Source organism: Amblyomma mixtum, chromosome 2 (genome assembly GCF_055824585.1).
Source record: "Amblyomma mixtum isolate Tamu chromosome 2, ASM5582458v1, whole genome shotgun sequence".
Lineage (NCBI taxonomy): Eukaryota > Metazoa > Arthropoda > Arachnida > Ixodida > Ixodidae > Amblyomma > Amblyomma mixtum.
The window spans coordinates 269378042-269398982 of NC_143013.1; the positions used below are offsets into that span (position 1 = coordinate 269378042).

General features: G+C 46.1%; 1 protein-coding gene across 1 annotated transcript in view; it reads left to right on the forward strand.

Moving 5' to 3' along the window:
- The first annotated feature begins 12221 nt into the window (after nucleotides 1-12221).
- LOC149363964 (ankyrin repeat and FYVE domain-containing protein 1) overlaps nucleotides 12222-20941 on the forward strand; it is a 31482-nt gene continuing 22762 nt past the window's right edge. The window contains exons 1-7 of the mRNA XM_089573928.1: nucleotides 12222-12365; nucleotides 13612-13798; nucleotides 14336-14454; nucleotides 14963-15098; nucleotides 15453-15576; nucleotides 16251-16400; nucleotides 20547-20712. Of these exons, the coding sequence (XP_089430054.1) occupies nucleotides 12353-12365; nucleotides 13612-13798; nucleotides 14336-14454; nucleotides 14963-15098; nucleotides 15453-15576; nucleotides 16251-16400; nucleotides 20547-20712 (895 nt within the window). The 5' untranslated portion in view covers nucleotides 12222-12352. The remainder of the gene's footprint in view (nucleotides 12366-13611; nucleotides 13799-14335; nucleotides 14455-14962; nucleotides 15099-15452; nucleotides 15577-16250; nucleotides 16401-20546; nucleotides 20713-20941) is intronic.

Consider the following 20941-nt stretch of genomic DNA (forward strand, 5'->3'; position numbering starts at 1 on the left):
GGGGGGGGTCTGGTAGCGTGGCCGAGCGGTCTAAGGCGCTGGTTTAAGGCACCCAGGTGGTCGAAATTTCCGGAGCCCTCCACTACGGCGTCTCTCATAGCCTCAGTTGCTTTGGGACGTTAGACCCCATAAACAAACCAACCAATCAAAAAAAAGGAGCCCAATAACATTGTGTGGGACGATCTTAAGCGTCAAGCGTTTGAGTCCCTGAAGTTGGCATTGATAACTCAGCCTGTGCTGGCCACCCCAGACTACGGGAGGCCTTTCCTGGTGCAGTGTGACGCTAGCGAAAGAGGGATGGGCGTGGTGCTAAGCCAAGTAAACGACAAGGAGGAAGAGCACACCATTTTGTTTGCCAGCAGGAAGCTTACTTCGAGGGAACAAGCTTACAGCACTATTGAAAAAGAATGCGCTTGTCTGGTGTGGGCTCTCGGGAAGATTCGCTGTTACCTTTTGGGCTCTGAATTTATTCTAATTACTGATAATCGACCATTGACATGGCTCCAGTCACTGTCTCAAAAGAACGGCAGATTGCTCCGGTGGAGTTTAACTCTCCAGGAATACGCTTTTATGGTAAAGCATAAGAGAGGTAAACTTCATGCGAACGCAGACTTCTTAAGTCGGGCGCACGAATAAGTACGCCATCTAGTGTTCTTGTTCCTTGTAGCTCATCTGCATCACTGTAAATAGTCTCATCAGGGAATCATTCATCCTTACTCCTCTTTTCAAATGTTCGCTACTAATATATTTTTTTTTGCGTAAAAATCTGGTTACATTTACGAAGACTTGTGTGGCAGTTTAATGAGGCAAATAAAGGCAATTTCGGGGACCAGAATTGACATCTTGAGCACCTCGGTGGCTTCTGTGGGGCTTGGTTGTTGTTTGTTTCCCCGTCTGCCCATCCATCATCCTCTTTCAAGGATGGGTCACCGGCAGGGTTGCCGTTGGGAATTTTTCAGAAAGAGCCAGAACTGAAGCTAAAAGTAGCCAAAAGTAGCCACGCCACCTGATCTTGGCGCCAAATTTGTAGCCAAGTAGAAAATATCCATTATTATAAGCCACTTTTATTAATGAACAATAAATAATATCATTTCGAATCAACACAAAAACACAGAGTAAATAAAGAGCACGGAATTTTGGGCCTCTTGCTCGGCCTTCAAGTATCAGGTACGTTGCAAATAAATAAAAGTTCAGTCCGCGTAGTTTATCTAGAGTAGATAGTGTTCTTGCCGGAGTAATTTTGGCACATTCTATTCAACAACTCAGCAGGAACGTTAAACGATGATGATCTTTTTCTTGGAGTCGTAGCCCAAATTTGATTCGCAGAATTGCCATAAGCAAATCCAGCTTCATTTTGTTACGGATCTCTGTTTTCGTCAAGTTCACGCAAGATAACACGCGCTATGCATCAGCATTAGAAATTGGAAGGGTCAAAATTTTCATTGCTCCTTGCGCCAGGTGTTGAGAAGGGCATTCGCCGCAAGTGTCCTTGTACGATGCCGCTGCGTGCCGGAAAGTCAAACATGATGCGCGATCAAGTGCACCGCTAATTCTCTGCTGCTGGCGTATTTCAGACTCCAGTTCGTTGGAGGAATATATGCGTCGAGGACGCGCGCGCGCATCAAGGCGAACAGGACAGCGATGAGGACAGCAAAGCTTGGAAATAATTGTTCTTTTCTGTTCTTGCTTGCTATTGTATATGCAATTGCAAAAAAAAAATGGCTAGTAAATGCGCCAAAATAGAAGTTCAAAGTAGCCAGAAAGTAGCCAAGTAGCCAGCGTGAAATTTTCATCGCCAGACGGGGTCGAAAAGTAGCCAATTTGGCGCAAGGTAGCCACCAACGGCAACCCTGGTCACCGGTGGCTTCGGTCGAAGGTTCCAAGGGACACCGTCGGGGCAACCCTTGAATCCTGGGCAGTGCAGTCCACATCTCTTTAACGGCACGGAGGCCGTGACAGTGATGTGTGGGTGCTTTCATCCTCGTGCTACAACCGCCTCCTCCCGCCAGATCTCGGAACAACGTGCCGATGTGCTGGTGCTTTCGTCCGTGGACTCCGCCGCACCGGATCTTGGAAGCAGGATTTCCCCTGTGCCGAACTTGCCGTCATGACTGGATTATATAGAGCAGCTGTGCTGCACTTACGAACTTCATTACTGTCGACTTGCGACTAAAGGGGAGCTCTTCACAGCTGTTTGCACAACAGCGGAGAACTGGTGCCCTCCTAAAAGGGGGAGGCGTTACGTTCTTCTGGCGATAACAGCCTCTGTCGCGCGGAACGTATTGCGGATGTCTATAGTTCATCGTGAGGCCTATGAAAAACGCTGATATCGCGGGCTATATAAGCGCCACGGCAGAGCGCTGCGCCGCCCTTTTCTGCCCGGCTGCCCAGATGGAATAAAGGTTCTCAAAAGCGTTTCCCAATTTTTCGCTGGAGTAACGGCGCCATAAGCACTTTATACACCGGTATGTCACCACCTCCTTATTCATGTACGAGTTTCAAAACGTTGGTTCAAAACTGGTTAATCTTTTACTTGAAGCTTAACAACGCTGCCAAACGGACGAGTTTTCCGTATATTGGCAGAGCCTCAATGGATCCAGTATGGAGGAATGTTTCTAGGGTCAGCCTATAGGTAAAATCGCTCCTGTTTTAACGCTGTAGCGTAAAAGTCCCCGTTCACCAGCAATTTGGCGTCGGCGTTGTGGGCGAAAAACCATGGGCATGGATGGCTCTTACAGGTGGTCCCCAGAGAGAAACCTATGAGGCAGGGGGGCCATTTAGGTCACGTGACCTTGTGGCGTCATCACAACCTGCCCACCGGATAGTGGAGCAAACTGCCCCCCGTGGCAGGCAGCAGTTAAATTAATGATTGGTCGCTCGGGACGAGCAACCTCGTTCGCACATGCCCAACCGGTGTCAGCACCTGCCATCGCAGGGCAGTGACGCATCGCTTAACCGCTGCACCACTGCGCCAGGAGGGGTTTGAGGACTCCCAGGGATCTATGAATGTAAAGTGGGGAATGAATTTCCGCATATATGAGAATTAGCCCATTACGCTATCTCGTCATAGCCTCAAGGTGGAGCTTTCCCCGCAATTTTTATTATGCAGGAACGCATTTAACTGCTACATTTTCACCTCTTTTTGACTGTAGATTTTTGTCTGTCCCCACCATCAAAAAATGACGATCCTCAGCAGGGTCATTATCACCATGGCGCCTGCAGAGAGAAGTGTGTCGAAAGCAATACATTGGAAAGAAAAGATTGAAAGAATAGGCGCGTTGCAGCAATCGCTTTGGCAGCCGATGCGACAGATACCCCCATTGCCCCCTATCTCCAAATGGGCCGCTATCACTGCCGTGTGTGGGCAGAAGGAAGTAGAAAGAAATATATTCGGAACAAGCGGTTGAAAAAAAAAAGAGGCGTGCACTCACGCCCACCGAAGCGATTGCTCCCATATACCGTGCATCAGTATCCCCTTTATTGCAATTGGTACGCAGGTCGCAGAAGCGTATGTAAAGGGCACTTGCTCATGTAGTAGTTGACTTGCAATTAATACGAATTTGACAACCGCGTTTAAGAATTGCTCTAATTTCGTGCGCCGCTAAGCACATGATGAAAAAAATTAGAGGGGACACTTAAGCTCCGCCTTAATGGTTTTACGCGATAGCGTAATGGGTTAATTCTCCTGTATGCATACGGACATTCTCTACTTTACATTCATAGATCCCTGGGTGTCCTCATACGCCTCCTAGCGCAGCGGTAAGCGATGCGCCACTGCCCTGCGATGGCAGGTGCTGCCAGTGGTGGGCCTTGTGGGACCCAGGTTGCTATTCCCGAGACACCAATCATTAGTTTAACTGCCACCCGCCACACGGTGGGCACTTTGCTCCACTATCCGGTGGGCAGGTTGTGATGACGCCGCAAGGGCACGTGACCTAGGTGGCCCACCTGCCTCCTAGGTTGCTCTCTGGGCACCACCTGCCAGAGCCATGACCGTTATTTTTCGCTCACAACGCCGACGCCGGATTATGTGCAGAACGGGGTATTTAACGCTCTCGCGTTAAAAATCAACTCTTGTATAAATTACGCCTTATGCGGATAAATTTTTTCCGCTTATTAACGCACAGTTAATACCCGATTGATTGATCGATCGATCGATTGATTGATTGATTGATTGATTGATTGATTGATTGATTGATTGATTGATTGATTGATTGATTGATTGATTGATTGATTGATTGATTGATTGATTGATTGATTGATTGATTGATCGATCGATCGATCGATTCCTAGTCCAACAGCCCAGTGGCTTGGGCCGCAGCGTTGGTCCTGCGGACCAGTCCTTTGTTGCTGGTCTGGGTGTCGTCGCTGTGCAGAATGGCCTCCCACTGCACTAGGTTGGGAGGGGAGAATATGTCAGTAGCGAGATTGAACTGACTCCCTTTAATAAACTTTGATAAACTCATTGATAAACTCCCTCGATGGTTCCCCTCACTTTAGAAACCAGAGTGTCCACACTGTGGAGAAAAGTAACAATTTCTCCACAGTGTGGACACTCTGGTTTCTAAAGTGAGGGGAACCATCGAGAGAGTTTATAGGTGTTATGAAATGGTCTGTAGCCGCAAGAGGGTGAAGTTTCTTGTACCGTGCTTAGCATATCAAGGGGTGTGTGGTATGTCTGTTTGGTCTGTCTGTAGGCTTGTAAGTGTTCGGCAAAGGACCTACCCCGAAATATATAACACCAACACGTGCAAGGTCTGCAAGACAGATGTAGCCCCACTTAAACACATACTCTGGGAGTGTAAGGCACAACTAACCGGTGTTAAACCCGAAACCCACTCGTCGATGTTATCCGCCGCTCTTCGCAGCTCCAGCCTAAACGACCAACTCTGGGCCGTCCAGCAGACCCTCGAGGCGGCGACGAGGCAAGATCTCGACGTTCCCACATGAGAGACCTAAGCCCGGTCGCGCTAAACCCTGCTGGACACTCAGTAATGTTATCACTCACTCACTCACTCACTCACTCACTCACTCACTCACTCACTCACTCACTCACTCACTCTCTCTCTCTCTCTCTCTCTCTCTCACTCACTCACTCACTCACTCACTCACTCAAGTGATTAGGTGCTACATTATATGTTCCTGGGCTTCATCCGTCGAGCGGAAAGCCCAGCGTACACGAGAGCTCTGGCGTGCCTGGCAAAGCCTTGCTGGTCCGGGCTCCCACTCTCTCTCTTTTACGTTGTTTTCATATTCTTTTGGGAGGACAAATATAAGGTTAAAAGGGTCAGCAGCATCATTCCTTCCCGTTGGTTCCGTGTGCCCTGGGAACCATAGGATAGAGGCTTCACGAGGCGGGTGGTTTGCTAATGTGAGTCCTGATTGATTCATTGTTCATTAATATTACGGCACGCCGCAGTGGCTCAGTGGTTAGAGTACTCGGCTCTCCACCGAGATGCGAGACAATTACAGAACAATTTCTTTTCCTAAAAAAAATATGGCACACGTCCTCCCAGGTTTTTTCCGTACATGATTCGTGAGAGGACGAACGTTTGTACCAGTCGAACTGCGTCCCTTTCCTTCATGTCATATGGTACATGTTTAGTTTGAATACGGCTGAGCAGCCTGGCTATTTGCTCCTTGATTTAAATGAGCTTTTGGAAGGTCGTCCTATGGCGGCGGCCTAGGATTTAAATTTCGGATGGCTTGGGGATACCGTGTCCATCAATGGTGATTGAGATTATTTGGTTTAGAGGTTGCCGCAGGGTTTTTAGGATGCGCAGCTCTGACTTCACCGGTGCGCACAATGACGAAAGAGAGTCCTTGAAAACGTTGCAGCTTCTTAGCTTTTGGAACACGTCGAGTGTTCTTGTGATTCGTTCTCTTGCGTTCGAGCATATGTTCGTAGCCTCCCTCGCACGGGCTCTTTCTGGTCCGTGCTCCTACCTTGTTGTAGTATCCTCGTTTCTCACTTTGAGTGTGATAATTTCTGCGTGTCTGGTTGGCTCGTCGCGTGCATAAAATTGTATAAATATGCTTGTGCCAGCTTTAGCGTCTTCGTTCCTTGCATCCGCCAGACCAACCTCACTTGGAGGAGGAGGAGGAGGAAAAACATGTATTAAGAGCATAAATGCTGGGTGGGTTCAGTATGAGAACCCATTGGTCGCCATCATAATTCGGCCCCTCTCAACCAACAATTTCAGGTCTAGGGGACTGTGGCTATGAAGGGTTGCCTCCCATGGCGCCCATATGTCGGATCGGGATTGTTGTTGCAAGTTTGGGCTTTCTTGAGATTCTCAAACTGCGTGAAAGGGTGCGCCAACTGCTCCACAGAAAGGGCAGGATGAATCGCACGTATCTGGATGCCATTTACTTATTGAGTAGGGATTGGGCAGAGTATTAGTTTTCAGTCGCTTGGTTAAAAAGCTCCTCAAATTTGCTAAGGGTTTTGTGAGGAAGATGATATTTCTTTATGATCTTATAGTATTCTGTAATTTCTGCGTACCTTACTAAGGTTGTGGGGTTGTTAATGATGTCATAGAGAGGCTGCGTGTCAGATGCCCGAAGGTGGAGGAGAGCTCGAGCAGTTATGCTGGCCGCCTCATTGCCCGTCGTTAAAAGGTAGCCTGGCATCCAGAGATCTGGACATCCAAATCTGGAAGATGTCCAGATCTGGACGTTTCTAAAATTTTCCAACGCGGAGCGCCCACGCGACTCCTGATGTAATTGCGAAGCGCTGCTTGTGAGTCGGACGTAATCTTTGCCTCGCTATTCTTGGATATCGCTGGTGGGATATCCTCGGATATCGACATCTTCAGCCGATGGGGTAACCACCGCTTGAATAAAGCTGCTTGCGATTATATCCCCCCCCCCCCCCCCCCTTGGGGTGAAACTGCTGCAACTGCCGTGACTCCGTTAACGGGGTCCAGCCGCATCGACGTAGATCGTGTCCTTGCTTCCATCCCAATGTTTAGAGAGGTGTCTAGCTCTGGCTAGTCTGCATCCTCTTTCGTGGTCCTCATCCATGCGCTTTGGTACAGGGTGAGTCGTTACCTGTAATCTCACCTGGATGGGCGTGTCGATCTTGTCGGCGACTTCCCGGGGTGGACTGATTCTGAGCTTCTCTAATATTTTCCTGCCACGCGTGGCACAATTGGAAAGTAAATTAAATTTAAAAACATACTTGTGCCGAGAACCGATAGCAAGCGATGACTGTAAGCAGGGGTGTCTTACGCGCTGCGTCATCGCTATGTGCTTTCAAGTGACAAGTGAAGTGCATAAAAGTTTCGTAACTGAAAACCTTCGTAGGCATGAGATAAAACCGGCGGCGACGGCTCCGCGGCGAGGTGCGCGGTGTGAAGTCATGCCAGATGGCGCGGCGAGCACGCGGCGTCCGCCAGCTGCGGAGGTTGCTAGGTAACGGCTCAAGGTCGGTCTCTGTGCCTTTTCGTAACACCGCCACAGCGAAATCTCAAGTTCGTGGACAATGTAGCTTTCGCTACAAAAAATTTGTGCAGCCAGTCTCATCGGCTTTGCGCGTGAATCAGCGAAAGCTGTTGTAGTTTTGATTTATCTATACAGCCCTGCATTCTGTCGTGGAACCACCATCAGGTTGCACATTCCTCCGTCCTGGCCATAACCTCCTCCTTCCACGATAGCCATCCTCTGGGTTGTTGCCATGGCAGTCACATTCCGGTTCCCTCCATAACCTCCCAAGCCACTCGTCACCTCCCGCCCTTCCTCTCTCTCGAAAGAAAGAAAGAAAAAGAAACAAAAGAAGCTGAAAATACTTAATTACTCCCTTATTACAAATCTACTCCACCTTGGGGGATTCCCCTAAACATTCGACCAACACAGTTCCCACTTCGAGTTATTGATCAATTCGCTCTCGTCCTACCATAAGCTTGCCGTCCTGGTTCGCTGAATTGGTAGAGCGACTGCTCCGGTGTAGCGGTGGTCCTGGGTTCAAACCCCGGACCAGGACGAATTTTTCTTTAACTACGAAGTTTCTGAGAAAGCTGTACAGCTTTCCTTTGTAGCCGTATGGCTGCGCTCGGGTGGATGCCAATGAGTAATTACATCCCTTATTACAAATCTACTACACCTTGGGGGATTCCCCTAAACATTCGACCGACCGACCTGAAAATACTTAAACTCTTGAGAAATACATAAACTCTTGTTAGACATTCATAACGTTCTTAGTCGAAGTGAGAGAAAACATTGTGCAACACAAACACTCCTACAACAAGCTAACAATTCAAATATTCATTACGAACGCTTCGTTTGTAAAAACCAGTGGGCAATACAAACATACTTCCACAATAAGCTAATAATGCAAAAATTAAAAAGAGATTTTAAACTCTTCGTGGGTAAGAAACATTCGGATGTACAGACATTTCCACGATAGGCTAGTAATTAAAAATTTAATGACTGATTATAAACTCTTCGTCTTTCAAAGATGTAAACAATGTACCAGACTCGTTACAAAAAAAAGACAAACAGGAGTCAAAGAGCAAATGTTGTAATGACGAAGCGGCAACACATAATTTGAGCTCAGAGGCTGTGACAGCTTGAAGAAAGCTGGCGTATTTTTCTGCGATGAAGTTCACTGTCCTTCATTTTTTACAAAGGCTACCGCACAATCAAGATATGTTTCTTCGCGCAGTTTATCTCCGAATAAAATCGTCCGCGATGTCGAGATTTATCACACACACAAACGAGGACTAGAAGGGTCTTTTTGACTTTATCAGCCCGATACCTTATTGGCCTCATACGGTCCATTCCTTGTCGAGATGGCCAACCTGGGAGCTCCTAGCCAGAATTCACCGCAAAAACATTGCCTCTAGACAGGGCCGTAGCCAGGGAGGGAGTGGGGGGGGGGGGGGGGGGGGCTTATGGGGCTGCAGCCTCCCCCCCCCCCCCCCCCCGAATTTTTTTAGCACTGTCACCGACCACAGCATGGCCCAAGTACATATCGCGACTTCTGCTATCATAGTCTTGTTCTTGCCTGGATCGTCTAGTCTTTCCGCGTGTAAAGTTTACTATCTCTGATTGCGCAAGATGTTTATTTGCCTTGTTTGGCGCATTATATAGAGTGACTTTTGCATAGATATTGAAATTGAAATTGTACTTTATTCCGTCGAGGCGGAAAGGGACTCGAACAAAAGTGAAAACATATCACTTGACGTGGTTTGAGCCCCCAATTAAAAGGCATACAGCAGTTGCACATTTACGTATATAGCAGCATAATTAAGACAACATACACACATAGCAAGTGAATCAAGATTTTCCCGGCTGAAAAGATACGTAGATTTACTGGAGACATGCGTGTATTCAAATATCTTGTTGCGAGGTTTTGCGTACACATACAGTGACTTTGTTTCCAGTGACGTTTTTTTTTTTGTCCTTTATCAAGTTATCTTCGCATTTCTAATACTCCATTTTATCTTCGCACTTCTCATGTATATTTTGCAGAACTCCACGTTTATACTTATGCTCACTGTTTCAATTAAAAGTTCGGTGCAATTACTCGCAATACATGACCGGTGGCAGCTGCTGCTGCGCAGTACACTAGAACGAAGGACAGCGTCACTGAGATTTTTCCCTGGCCGTTTCATATGTACCAAAATGTAAAGGTTCTTGAACGACAAAGATTCATTAAAACATTTGTCCTCAACTTGCTCATTTCATGGCCTTTACGTTTTTCATATCAGCGACATGCACTCCTTTTCTGATTGCGGACTGATATATTTCTAGACTTCATGTGATATTTTCTTTACTAATTAAATACGCAAAAACATGGAAGCATTGGCATCAGTTATGTCTGCCGCGATTTTTAAGGCATGCGAATTCATTCTTTTATTTTAAAAAATACATATTTCACTTGTTTAGACAGTGTTTAGCGTTATCTAATGCACAATGGCATTGTCAATGGCAATGCAGTTATTATTCTTGCGTTTGATCCCTCCACAAATTCTATGAGGAAGCCGCGCTGCAACTTGACCCCCCCCCCCTGAACCGAAGCATGCTGAATCCAGTCACAGACCCAGAGTGAAAATTTGTGTGAACTCCCCTCGAGACCGACCGTGTTATGCCAAAGAATTTTCTAGCCTCCATGATACTTTCATCAGACTGATCACTGACTATACGTCTTACAAACTTTGCATCAAGAAGGTTATACAGTGTGTTTCAAATTATTCAATGCAGATTTTTCTTTGAAGAAAGAGAATGATGAACGGAAAGGCAGGGAAGTTAACAAGGCGACGCCCAGTATGCTACCCCACACTTGGGAAGGGGGACGAAGGGAGAGAGGGAAAGGGGGGACAGGAAGGTAAATGACTTTTTCGCGTGTCCGTTGTCCGTAACTAACAGGGCACACATGGGCACACTCTGGAAGTTTACAGCCTTGAACTTAATCCTGAGTCTTTCAAGAATTTTAAAAGCGCCTTCACAGCTAGCTCTCCTCTGCTATGACGGTTTAGTCCAAGGACCCAGAATCTTGTCCTCTGTAAGGGGACGAGGATTTAAGCGGCGGAGCGTTGCAACCAGGAGGACGCGCTCATGTTCAAACCGTGGACAATCACAAAGTAAGTGCTTAATTGTCTCTTCTCGCCCGCAGTTCTCACATGTAGGAAAGTCTGCCATAGCGACTAAGTCGAGTAGGCATTTGTAAACGGCACTCCCAGCCACAGGCGACACAAGAGCGTAGCATCGCAGCGGGAGAGGCAGGATGGTGGATTGAGTTCAAGTAAAGGGTCGAGGCGGTGTAAATGGCATGCCGAGTTTCCGGGGGTAGACCGTGCATGGGGCTAAAGTCTTGTTTCGTTCAAGTACTCGTAGATGTCTTGCTGCGTCGGCTCTTGATTGTCAGTAGTATCCGGACAGTGTTGGCACTGTCGTGGGCCGATCGAGCTGCGGCATCAGCTTCGACGTTTCCAACAATGTCACTGTGTCCTGGTAGCCACTGGAAGATGGGCCGCCGCGGTGGCTCAGTGGCTATGGCGCTCGGCTACTGACCTGAAAGACGCGGGTTCGATCCTTGCCACGTTGGTCGAATTTCGACGGAAGCGAAATCCAGAGACCCGTGTATTGGGCAATGCCAGTGCACGTTAAAAAACCCCAGGTGGTCGAAATTTCCGGAGCCTTTCACTACGGCGTCCCTCATAGCCTGAGTCGCTTCGGGACGTTATACCCCCATAAACAAAACCAACCAAACCACTGCAAGATGATGTCATGCCCCTCTCCAAGTGCCTGGTTTAGTAGATGTCTTATCTCCGGATCCGTTACGAGTTGCTTGTAGTCGTCATATGGCGCAAAGCATGAATTCAGGCATAGTAGGGCAGCTTTTGAATCGCAGAGCACAGCCTATTTATGGGGTGTTTTTGCACCGATGTGCTGTACAGCTGCACGAAGAGCGGTGAATTCTGACCAGGTGAAGGTTTTCCGATGTGAAGTTGGTTGATACTGCCTTGTCTGGCAGGAATGACCACGGCGCAAGCTGAACTAGTAGATTAGACCGAGCCATCTTGAGTGCGGTCACGTGGAGTAGGAAGAATGTCAACTGTTTAAGATAGGGCCGATTTCTTCGATATCCCTGGAATTGTAAGGTGCGCACTCGGCCCCCGCAGACACCGCAGCGCAGAGGAATGCCGCGCCGCCGGGGTGAACTGCGATGGGGTGGACGACTGCTATTATCTTTGAGAACGCAGCGTGCGGTCTCCGTACCGGTACTGACACAAGGTGATGCTGGGGAGTCCTTGCTAGCGCAATGGTTGCAACTGTTGATGCGCTGCGACGGAGACACAGACATGTGCGAAGAGCCTGACCTTGTACAGCCTGGAGGGCGCGCAAATTTGTCTTGAATGTGTTCGAAACCATGGGTGTACTGTATCGCAAAAGTCCCAAAAAGAGTACAGCTGCAGCATTAACTGAAGCGACGAGCCGCATGATTTTCCGCCCAGAAATCTGAGTGCGTGAGCGAAACCATTCGCTCTTACGTGCTGCCGAACGAGCGCGGCCCGCTTTAGCCCCCCGTCTAAATATGGCCACCGACCGGTTCTCCCCCTTAACCAGAGGTGTTTTCAACTTTTGGACAAATAAACGTAATCTTTCCTTTCTCCATGGTAATCTCTATCTGTTCAAACGTGCTAGAGCAACGAACACAGCTCACTGCAGCCATGGTGCCGCTCATCCCAATCACCAGCGGCGATGACCTAACGATCCAGCCATAGCACTAGATAGCACTATCCAGCATCAGCCAAGGCCAGTCAGTTCGACGACTGGGCGACTGCGACACTGCGACTCGGCGCTACGCGAGCGCTGCCCATTCCTTCCCTGTCACCACGGGGCGGCGATGGCGGAAGGAGGTATGTGTACTCGTGTGTATTTCGCTGCACGCTTAAGTGGGCATGAATGGTTAATAATCTGCTTAGGCTCTCAGAGAGGTGCTCGCTGTGACGACTCTTTTGAGCGTGGTTTTATAACTGCCTGCAGTGGGCGTACGCAAGTGTGTTCAAGCAAGTGTAACTTGATTCTTGCTTAGCTTTTTTTTGCGGTTGCTTTCGGGCGTTGTTTACTTCAAGTTTACTGCACAGCAAGCACCAAGCTGAACACACTTTACTGTTTCAAGCGTTAGATTTTCCAAACGGTGCGGCGCACGTAAGTTCTCTAATTGACAGGTCAAAGGGGCTGTCAGTTCCGCCTCTTCTTGTAAGCTCGAATGTTGTCTATGCTAAGCTCCTTCACGTAAGTTAGCGAGTCCCCCTCCCCGCAAAAGAAAAAAAAAAGCGTAGTGCCAGAGCTATAAGATTTTTTCAATCCATTTGGAAAAATGCCCTGTCAGTGTAATTCCAAAACTAAGCGGATCAACTTAAGGTTATTGGCGAGTAATCGATCGCAATGAGCTGGCGCCACCACCTAGGGACGATTTTTTTTTTTTTTTTTGCTCTGGGAAAGTTTAATACTGAGGCCGGTATGATCTGTGACGGCCCTTTGCCACTTGCCAAACGCCATACGCACTCTTGTTATAACGTGATCACGTTCCCTAAACGTTACAGAATGCGTGCCTCGATAGACGTCTGAGTGCTTATGCATCACATAATGTAATTACGTGCAAGATTATGTCATTAAAGTGCTGAAAAGCCGGTTGAGGGCACTCTGAAGAATGTGGAAGACTACCCTTTTCTGAGTGTTCTGTAACGCTGTTCCCGAGTTGCTTTGGGACGTTAAACCCCAATAAACTAAACTAGAAATCATATTGTCTTAATAACAAGGCTTGTGGCTTCTTTTTTTTTCAAAAACGAAAGTAACAGGTTAGCGAGAATTAGTCTCAAAACAGACATCGGGTCAGTTTGTCTCAAATGGAGTGTGTTATGCATATCCATTGGCGAAAAATGAGACCATTTACATCATAATTCACCTGCTGGTTTCATCCTGCACAGGTACACTCTGATACGACAGAATTTCAGCTTCCCACCAGTTCTTTAGTTCTGTGCCCGTTTGTTGGAGCAGTCATTTATTATAGCAGTCAAGTATTTTTCGTGCTTGCTCTGAAGTTGCGTTTATTTCTTTTCACATGCCTTCACTCATAAAACAACCTGTTTTCTCCATCAGAGGTGGCCAAACTTCAGCGCCACTTGTCCCTCCTGCGTGAAGAATATGTCAAGCTACAGGCACGCTATGCAGATGTTGAGCGAAAATACAATGTGGCTGTGGCAGCTTCCGGCAATGCAGGCTCTGACAGCTTTGTCTCTCGACTGCTCAAGACTGTGGCAAGTTTGTTTGACCAGGAGCTCTACAGGTAAAGCACTTGGAGACTGATTAATATTTTTGTTGTATGTTAGTTTTGCTCACATTCACTGGGTCACCATTGACCCGTGTGGGTATGTGAGATTGTGGCTGCTGGATATGGCTTCGGATAATTGAGTGAACCTAATCTTGAGACTTAGCAGAGCAGTGCTTGATGCCAGCAGTGCGTGCTAGGTTCAAGTACTTGATTTGTAATGTCCTTCACTCTAAACATGAAGTATATCCATAACTCCTCAGTGCCCAAGTAGGCACCAGCTTTCATTGTGTGGTGCAGAAGAAGTGCTGACACTGAATCCTGGTACTCTGCTGAAGCATGAACATATAGTTAGATCAGCTTGCTTCTTAAAAAAAGGACTTTGAAATTAATTTGCCAGCAAGGTTACAGTTTTAGACGCGAAGCAAGTTAACAGTGCCAAATAGATTATATACTGCCAAAGAAGAAGAGGCAGTGCTAACATGCAGGCAGAATGAGGAGGACAAGACAAAACCCAGCTGAATCGTTCGCTTACGTTGTTCCATTTCCTCACAGTGACCTGACAGTTCAGCTGAATGGCAAGTCAGTGCGAGCTCACCGGTTTGTGCTGTCTTGCCGGAGCCAGACATGGGGAGTGGGCAACTTGGCCGATGTGGACACTCTGGACTTAACAGGTTAGCTTAATCTGTCTTTATTTTAAGGCAGTAGATGCTTTTTGGGCATATATTTCAACACATTTGTACCTGCGGTTTGTACTGTATCATTGCAGAAAGTATACCTCAGGTTTTCTGGGATTGAAAGTACTGATATAGTAGGATACAACTTAAACAGCAGTAGAAACAGCAGGTGGCTTTTAGGGTGCTGTATTACTCTGCTAACCAATCCTATTGCTAAACAAAGTCAGCATTATCATGTTTAATTACGTTATATAAGTCACAGGCATCAGTACTCATTTGCTTGTAATTTTATCTTGCAATTAGCTTTTTGTTTAAGTAACAAGAAAAGTTTAAACGACAGACTATTTCATTGCTTTGGAGGAACAGTGTGTTACAATCATTAATTTGGGCAGAGCATCACAGGAGACTTAATTTGTATAAGACTTTAGCTTTCCATTCATTTTGTATGCATGACTTCAGGGGTGCAAGGTGTGTGTTGTTGATGTATATTGTGGTTGCTGCCCAGACATTCAGCCAGATGTGGGCCTGGTGTTGCTGCGCTGGGTCTACACAGACCAGATGGAGTCGGGGCTTCAAGACAGCTTTCTGCTGGATTTGATGAAAACTGCCAAGCGATTTTCCCTCGACAGCCTTTTGAACAGGTAACAGTTTTGCATAAAGGAGTTTGTGATAGACCAATAGGGAATTGCCCTGTGCCTTTTCGTGCAGTCATTTGCCAAAGAGTGTTGCCAAATAGTGATTTCTGTTGTATTTGCCTGCTAGTGAAACCTTGATAAAGCTCTTGCATGTATTCTTCTGCATTAATTTTCAGTCTTGTGGTAGTCTGACCATTAAAAACATGCTTTGTTAGACCCTGGTTGTTCATTCTGCGTTTTGGGCCCTCTGCTTTAAGTGCGACTTTGAAACTTGTAAGCATTACATTACTGACATTTAGTTTCAGCTAAGGCATGAGTGTTTAACATTAAATTTTATTCTCGTGTTCATTGTTCTCTCAGATGTGAGGAGGCCCTTATGTCTTCCGTGAATGTCAAGAACTGTGTTAGGTACTACCAGCTGGCCGATGAAATTGGTGCCCGCAACTTGCAGCATCACTGTTCGGAGCTCATATCAAATCATTGGGTAAGTTAAAGGGTCATTTTCCTTCCTATTGTTGAGAGGCAGAGTGCCGAAGAAACATGTACATTCTGTTGTTTTGCTTGTATTTTTGCATTCCATTTATTACGGGCCTTGTTTAACTGATAGCACCTGCAAGCATATTTTGTGAATGAGAAATGGTTATTGTGCCATGACGGAACCATGAGCAAATATCAGAGTTCCTGCACTGCTCTGAAACATAGGCTTGCTATGCTGTTTTGAATTGGAATGAGAGATTATATCTTTTGTGAAAAATTTCATTTCTTCTCTGTGTGACATTGCTACCATCTGTTGTTCATGGTGCTATAAGAAAATAACTGTACCATAAACAGTGAGAAGAAACATGAACAGTGTTCTCAAATGGAGTGCAAATGCAGTGTAGAATTAGGGGGAAGGGGGAAGTTCTTATAATTTTAGTCACAGGTGTGCATTTTGTGTAGCATGGCAAATTTACCGTCACAACTCTGATTGTAGTTGTCCTCCTTTTACACTTGTTGACACATGAGGACGCTGCTAGATGCACGAGTTATGATGGCACTCAATTAGGGGTGTTAAACCGCCTTCGAAAAGCCTGTTCCTGGAAATTTCTTGGCAGGACTTATTTAAAAATTCTCAAGGCATTGGTGCAAGTAACTTTGTGGGGTTCTTTCAATATGCAGCATGACTTTGGAAGTGAGGACTTTGCCCACATGAGCGCACCCCTGCTGTACAGCATGTTCAAGGCGAAGACGCGCTACCCGCTGCACACTGCTATTCGTACTCATCGGGAAGATGTTGTTTTTCTCTATCTCATCGAATTTGATTCACAGGTAGGTCACACTGCAGCCACGTGTGCCGTGGGATATATTTTTGAGCAAGGGATTAAAGGTGCACTGAAGAGTAATCTGAACTTGTCTTTTTGCCGCGGGAACTCGATCTACACGTTCCTAGCATTCTTAGAAACTGCGACTTATTGCCCTGTGTGGCCAGTTTCCCTAATTAAATCGAATTAACGTCCGGCTCCCACCCTTTTTTTTTAATTCTGCCTCGTACGGTGGGCGGAGTCGACCAACGCGTGGAGTGCCTTTCACCCAGTCCCGTGGTGGCTTGCCGCTCTGCCATCGGCGGAGTAATACGTAGTAGTCCGTAGTAGCAAATAGTCCGCGCGTATTTTTATTTCTGCGGGCTTATTTTGCGGCTATATTATCTGCGAATGAAACTATTTATTCATGGAAACCTAAAAAACAAAATAAAGTGAAAGCAAAGCCTCCACGGAGCTGGCTGAAAGGAACTTCACGCGTTGGTCGACTCCATCCACCGTACAAGGCAGAATTAAAAAAAAAGGGCGGGAGCCGGAAGTTAATTCGATTTAATTGGGGAAATCGGCCACACAGGGCAATAAGTCACTGTTTCTAAGAATGCTAGGAACGTGTAGATTGAGTTCCCGCGGCAAAAAGACAAGTTCAGAATCCTCTTCAGTGCACCTTTAAGCATGCCCGTCTGAAGGGAGAGAGCAGCATGTAGAAGTGTGCTGGTGTGCTTGAATGTTTTGTTTGTAGTTATTCTGAGGGTTTTTGAAGACTGCGTAGGTTACATGTAGAGCCTTATGAATGAAGTTTTGTATGGGCATGCCGTACTTTGGGTTTGCATGAGTAAGATTCTAGTATTGCTTTGTAAGGACCTTTTGTACAAGAAGGCTACGGTCTCTGCTGACTACATTTTAGCTACACATCACGTGAATAGTCAAGGCATTGAGAGTTCTTATGTTCCATCATTGAGTTTGCTGCCACCAACTCGGATCACACTGGCATGCCATCCCATGTTACAAAAGGCAGTTCTGCTGAATTGTTTTACCTCTTATCTGCCAGGGTAGCACGTGTGCCATTTCTGCAAAATGCGCATGGCACATGGCTTTCTCAACATGTCATGTCATTTGTGCACGACCTTCTGGATGAACTATTTGTATACTTTTTTTAATTGTGCAAAGAATTGTGCAGACAATTCAAACAAGTTATAAAGGAGTATAAAGTGCAATGCTTATTTAATAACTAAATCAAGTGTGCGCGCGATGGTGTCTGCAGTATTTTGGTTCATAGCTTGTCACTTACAGATGGTAGAAGAAAGGTGGGAATGCTCTGTATGACTGTAAACAATTTCTTATACACTCATTTAGTTTTGGGTCATCTTTTGTGACAGAAGACAGAAATGAGGACCTATAGGCATTGACACTTTGCTCCATATTCCCCTGAAAGAAGAAAAAAAAAACAAAGCTGGACTACTGTTCATTATGTTCGAGACAAAGATAGGTTATCTATGTTTGCTTATCGTGGGCTGTGGGGCCTTATCACAACTTGTGGTGACCTGCAGACTTCCATATAGTGGCTGAGAAATGCAATCTAATGGCACATTGTGATGATGCAATACAGGAAAGGTATCTATGTTTACTTATCGTACACTGTGCTGCCTTATATGTAACAACTTGTCATGACCTGCAGACTTCCATTAGTAGTGGTTGAAAAATGCAGTCTAATGGCACATTGCAGTGATGGTATCTGTGGCTTTTAGTTTTTTTTTTTTTTTAATGAAATTGGTCTCATTTTATGGGTGTCTCGCATGGAATGAGCAAAAAAGATAACATAACTTGTAGGGGTGTGCGAACATTAAAATTTTAGAATGCGAATTGTAGAGAAGAGCACCAGTTTTCGAACAAGACCAAGATGGCGGTCATTCGGGCTATGGTTGGGGGAAGTGGTGGTTATATTGCAGTTCTTTCATTCCTCGCGTCACAACCACAACACTCCCAGCACATCACAATAATCGTTTGATTGATGAAACCGAAGCAGTTTAGAGCAGAAATTCAGTTATAAATTATTTAGTAGTTATAGGTGAGTACTATGTGGGGAACCGTGTATTCCAGTCTCTAACGCATCAGTTAAAAAAAGAAAACACACAACTGAAATTGGGTGTCTGTGGTCCTTTAAGAGCACGGTTATGTGCTCAATCATTCATGTAGGATAAAAGTGTTGAGGCAGGACGCACCTCTGAAAAGACTTCTGAAGAGAAAAAAAAAGACAAGAGATGCAAATGACAGCATTAAGCAAATTAATTTAAGCTTTAGATGGCCATTACGAATGGAGACATTTATAGCTGATATTCAAGGAAGTTGACTCAGCAGTACTGAGAATTCGGCGCACTGGTGATGAGTATAAAAGCATTGCACAGGTAGTGCCCATGGTCCACATCTAAAAATAAAATATCAGCTGGTTTGATATAATAACCTGCAAACAGGAAGCCACTGTGAATAAGCATGTGAAACAAAAGGTAGTACAGTCGATCCCGGATATATAGAACCCGGATATATCGAATTATTGCCTATATCGAACAGATGTAGAATCCCCTTGGGAATCTCATGCAAAAGTATAGCAAATTTGTTTACGTTTATCGAACTCCCGTGCACCCTATATTTGATATATCGAACTCCGTGCCATGCCGAGCCCCCGCAAGTGCGCTTCTCCCAGTATGCGCCACCCTGGAAGTGGGCTTCTTCCACTAGCGCGCGCTCCTGCAAATGGGCTTCTCCTAATAAGAGTTCACGCGGCGCTGGCCTTGGACAGCTGCGCTCTTAGTCACGTGATGGGAACTTTGTGGGGGGTGTGAAAGGAAATAGGAATGGCCGTAAGGAGCTGGGAAGAGGGAAACCGTGCTGGCCGCAGGCTCGCAGACGCCTAATTTCTGATGCTGACATCGTGGCTGACATCATCGATACCGAGGAAGCGGACCTGAGCAGTGACGAAGATTGTGGCGAAGAGGCCCAGCCGCCATGCACTGCGGCTGAACTTGCATCCGCATTCAGCGCCATTCGTCGCTGTCGTGGCGCAATGGAGGGCACTGGACTTTCTCATTTGGATACTATCAACAAGCTTGAGGACAGCTTAATGAACTGCATGGTGCAGAGGAAGAGGCAAGCAAAGCTCACTGACTTTTTTCTTGCGAAATAAAGCGCGCTGGTCGTGGAGTTGTGCTTTTGTTTGTGTGGACTTAAGAGGAGTAAATCGGTAAGTTCCCACTTGCTACGATACCGGGAAATTCTCCGAGATTTGCGCAATTTTAAAATAAGCGTCTAATAGGCATATTTTGTATTTCGAATTATTGATATATCGAACTTTTTCGCGATCCCCTTCGAGTTCGATATATCCGGGATCGACTGTAAAAGCCTAAAGTTGAGAAGGGCAGTCAGGTTAAGAGATGCTGTTACTCCTGTTGTGCTTGATATTCATGGTGAGCTATTTGTGGCTAAATGTTTAGCTCTAAAGAGATGCGACTTTGTGAGGTAAGATTTGTGGGGGTCCCAGATTAGTGACGTGAATTTCACTCGATATGTCGGCTTGCAGTTGCCTTCTTTAAGGGAATGGTCTTTCAAAGTCTTTCAAAGTATTTGTTGAAGGAGTTTCAAAGCATGCCAAGTAAGCTTAGCAACTGATGCGAAGCATTGAGATTTAAAATTTCATTAACAAAGAAATAGTTTGTCGAGCGTGAAAACATTTTGTAGTTTTTGTGCTTCAGTTCTCCATTTTTTTTTTCTAAGGAAGAGGATATTCACATTTTGAGTCATTTGATTGGTCTTCATAGGGCACTTGTTCATTTGGGCATGCCTGTGCTAATTGTTTTGCCTTAGGTGCAAATTAATTCATATATTTTCAGGTGATGCCTTTCAACACTCACTCTCACATCGGTTCCTAGTGAATGGACATATAGATGTTTAAATCTGACAATTTCTACATTGACAAGTTGTATTTCCTGACTGAGCTGTACCTTTAATTTTTGGTGGAAACTAGAGGAATGCTCAGTTTGTTAAGGGAAATGTTGACAGGCCATGCTTGCAGGAAGTGGAACTCTGCTGTCCATCTACATGGATATGCGGTAAAATGGCCACTGTGAAAGTGTGATAGTTTTTCTCGAATTCTGGCTACATGCAGCTGCCCGGCAAGCTGAATGAGCTGGACGACACTGGCCAATTACCCTTGGACTTGGCCCTGTCCTCCCGTCAAGAGAGCATCGCCAGCACACTGCTCAACCACCGGGCCGATGTGAATGCCACGGACTTCAAAGGGCACACCCTGTTGCACAAGGCCATTGAGAGAGGTGCGTGGAAGTATGCTGCTGGCTTCTAGACAGATTCGGTGGCCATTGAGAATGGAGTGTGCGCACTCGTGACACATTGAACCTCTTGACTTTTTTGGGGCAGAGAAATGATGCTTTGATGAATAATAGTGAGTAGCAAGCCTTTCCACCTTCCTGCTGATCAATTCGCGCTACAAGGAACATACACATGAAAACACAAACGGACGAAGGCCTGGCTCTACGGGCTTCG